Below are 2,395 nucleotides of genomic sequence, written 5' to 3' on the forward strand. Positions count from 1 at the left end.
GAGGTGAAGGAGAAAGAGAAAGCCAAGAAAGAGTATGAGAAGGCTGTTTCCTCTGGACAGACTGCTGGACTGGTCAAGTGAGTTGGACTGAGAGAAGTTACAGTATGGTTGGAACATGTGTTGGCGGTGTGAACATCACGTTACAGTAATACATGTCCATCATTACAGGGCTTCTGGAAGGAAGATGGAGAAGTTTTCAGTGTCTGTTAACATTGCAGCCAAAAGCAACGTGACTTTCATTCTGACCTACGAGGAGCTCCTTCAGAGGAAACAGGGCCAGTATGAGATTCTGACCCGAGTTACACCCAAGCAACCGGTGCAGGAGTTTCAGGTTAAACACACTCTCCTCTTTTATTTTCTTATTAGTGACATACTGGTCAGGAGGAGATGAAAAACATCTCTCCAGCTCTAGGAATGCAAAGTGTGAGGACTTTGTGTCACCATTAAAGCTGCAGTACATTTTTGTTAAGTTAGCCTCCTTAATGTTAAAGGGACATTCATCCTCTGCATTTGACCCATTCTAGATACCAAGAGCGACCTAACTAACTCCAGACCTGAGTTTGGAGAATTAACCGTACATGTTTTGACGGCAGGGAAACTCCACACAGAAATTTGAATGAATGACCTTCTTTCTGTGAGGTGACAGTGCTAACCATTGAGTGATCACGTGTTTTGCTGAAACTTTCAGTATATCCTGACAGTAGTACGTGAGATAGATAATCTGTGAAAAGTGCTTCTAATCATTTGTCAAAACCAAAGGTGATTGTTGAGTCTTATTCCCAGATCAGGTGAATATGACGAAAAGGTGTTTTTATAAAAGTTAACCACTGCAGCTTTAATGAGACTTTACGTCGCAAGGATTCCTCACTTGATCTGCCTCAGTGATTATGTGTTCATGTGTGTGTGTGGAGACAGATTGTAGCAGACATCTATGAGCCCCAAGGCTTTGCTTTTGTTGAGGCCACTGCAACTTTCCTCACCAATAAGCTGCTCTATCTGGTGGAGAAAACCGTCACAGACACAAAGGTAAAGAATTAGAAACTTCTATCCACCTGTTTAAAGGAGCAATGTGTAACTCTGGCCACAGAACTCCAGAAAATAGGGGCAGCATTTTACCTTCTTTCACCAATGATGCCATGACACTGTTGAAGATTGATTACAGTTTGATATGCATAATAAACCTTGCGATGTCCCAAAATGTATAGCCGATGTTCCAAACTCTTACTCTAACAGTAATGCCAGGGGGTTATTAGATTTGATTTAATGTGATAAAAGGATCACAAGGATATTGAAACAACTACATCATGATGGCAATTTGTAAAAAGTCTGAATTCCTATTTTGTCAGGTCTGTTCCCAAGGAGACACGCAAACAATGCTTGTTTTCTGAAAGGAATTCAGGTCAATCAGAGCTATGCTAACTTAATTCATTGTAAAGTAAAACCATGACCTTGAATCAGACGCATATTTTCAATCTCCTTTTTTGTCCGGTCTCTGTATAAATATGAAGTTGTATCATAGTGCTCTGGGTGCCCACAGACAGCTACAATAACAGCAGTGCAATTGCAGGTTGAGAATGAGAGTAAAGATAAATCCCCTTTACAAAAGAAGAAACTCTGAGCTCTCCTCTTGTCGGTAAAAAGCTGACGATGAAAAGAGAATCAGGCATGACCCCAGGTGTCTTACACATTGTTCCTTTAAAGACTTTTTGAATTTTTGAAAGCACAAATGCTGTATCCACTAATGTCACTTAACATGAATCTATTTGTCTCTCAGGCACACATCTCTTTCTCACCAACACTGGAGCAGCAGAGGAAATGTCCAGGATGTAAAAAAACCATAATTGATGGAGATTTCATCATCATGTATGATGTGAAGCGAGAAGAGAGCCATGGGGATGTTCAGGTGAGCAGTCAACAGAATTTGCAGCGGCACAAAAGACTCCAGATTTAAGGAATCAATGAAATGTATTTATTATTATACAACACAAGGTTGTATGACAAAATGAAAGTATGCTATGCAAATAGAAACAAATAATCAAATTTATAATAACATACAAAAAATCTGTATATACAGTTATTTATATATATACATGTGTATACACCCAGGAAATAATTCTGCAGTGCATCTTTTGAATTTGCATCTGGGGGAATTCAACAGCAGTAACAACACAGTGATGATAATATGGTTTCATCTTCACATAAAAAGAAACAAAAGCCCAATTTTATAAAAATTCACCTGCAGGAAAACTGGATCTCTCACAATAATCACATGAACTTTAGGATAAAAAAACTAAGTCCCTAGCTATGTGAAGGTTTTGAAAGCTGTGCTTTTGTTTTATATTTTATTATTCAGACTTAATCAAATGCTGTTTTTCCCATCAGATTGTGAATGGAT

The 2,395-nt window shown here is 38.7% G+C and overlaps 1 protein-coding gene across 1 annotated transcript in view; it reads left to right on the forward strand.

The window, feature by feature from the left end:
- The window catches only part of LOC118328100 (inter-alpha-trypsin inhibitor heavy chain H3-like), a 22,240-nt gene that overhangs the window by 3,832 nt on the left and 16,013 nt on the right, over positions 1–2,395 (forward strand). The window contains exons 6-10 of the mRNA XM_035661705.1: positions 4–77; positions 169–331; positions 916–1,026; positions 1,775–1,903; positions 2,383–2,395. Of these exons, the coding sequence (XP_035517598.1) occupies positions 4–77; positions 169–331; positions 916–1,026; positions 1,775–1,903; positions 2,383–2,395 (490 nt within the window). The remainder of the gene's footprint in view (positions 1–3; positions 78–168; positions 332–915; positions 1,027–1,774; positions 1,904–2,382) is intronic.

This window comes from Morone saxatilis, unplaced genomic scaffold (genome assembly GCF_004916995.1).
Source record: "Morone saxatilis isolate NCDOM2014 unplaced genomic scaffold, NCSU_SB_2.0 Contig18, whole genome shotgun sequence".
Lineage (NCBI taxonomy): Eukaryota > Metazoa > Chordata > Actinopteri > Moronidae > Morone > Morone saxatilis.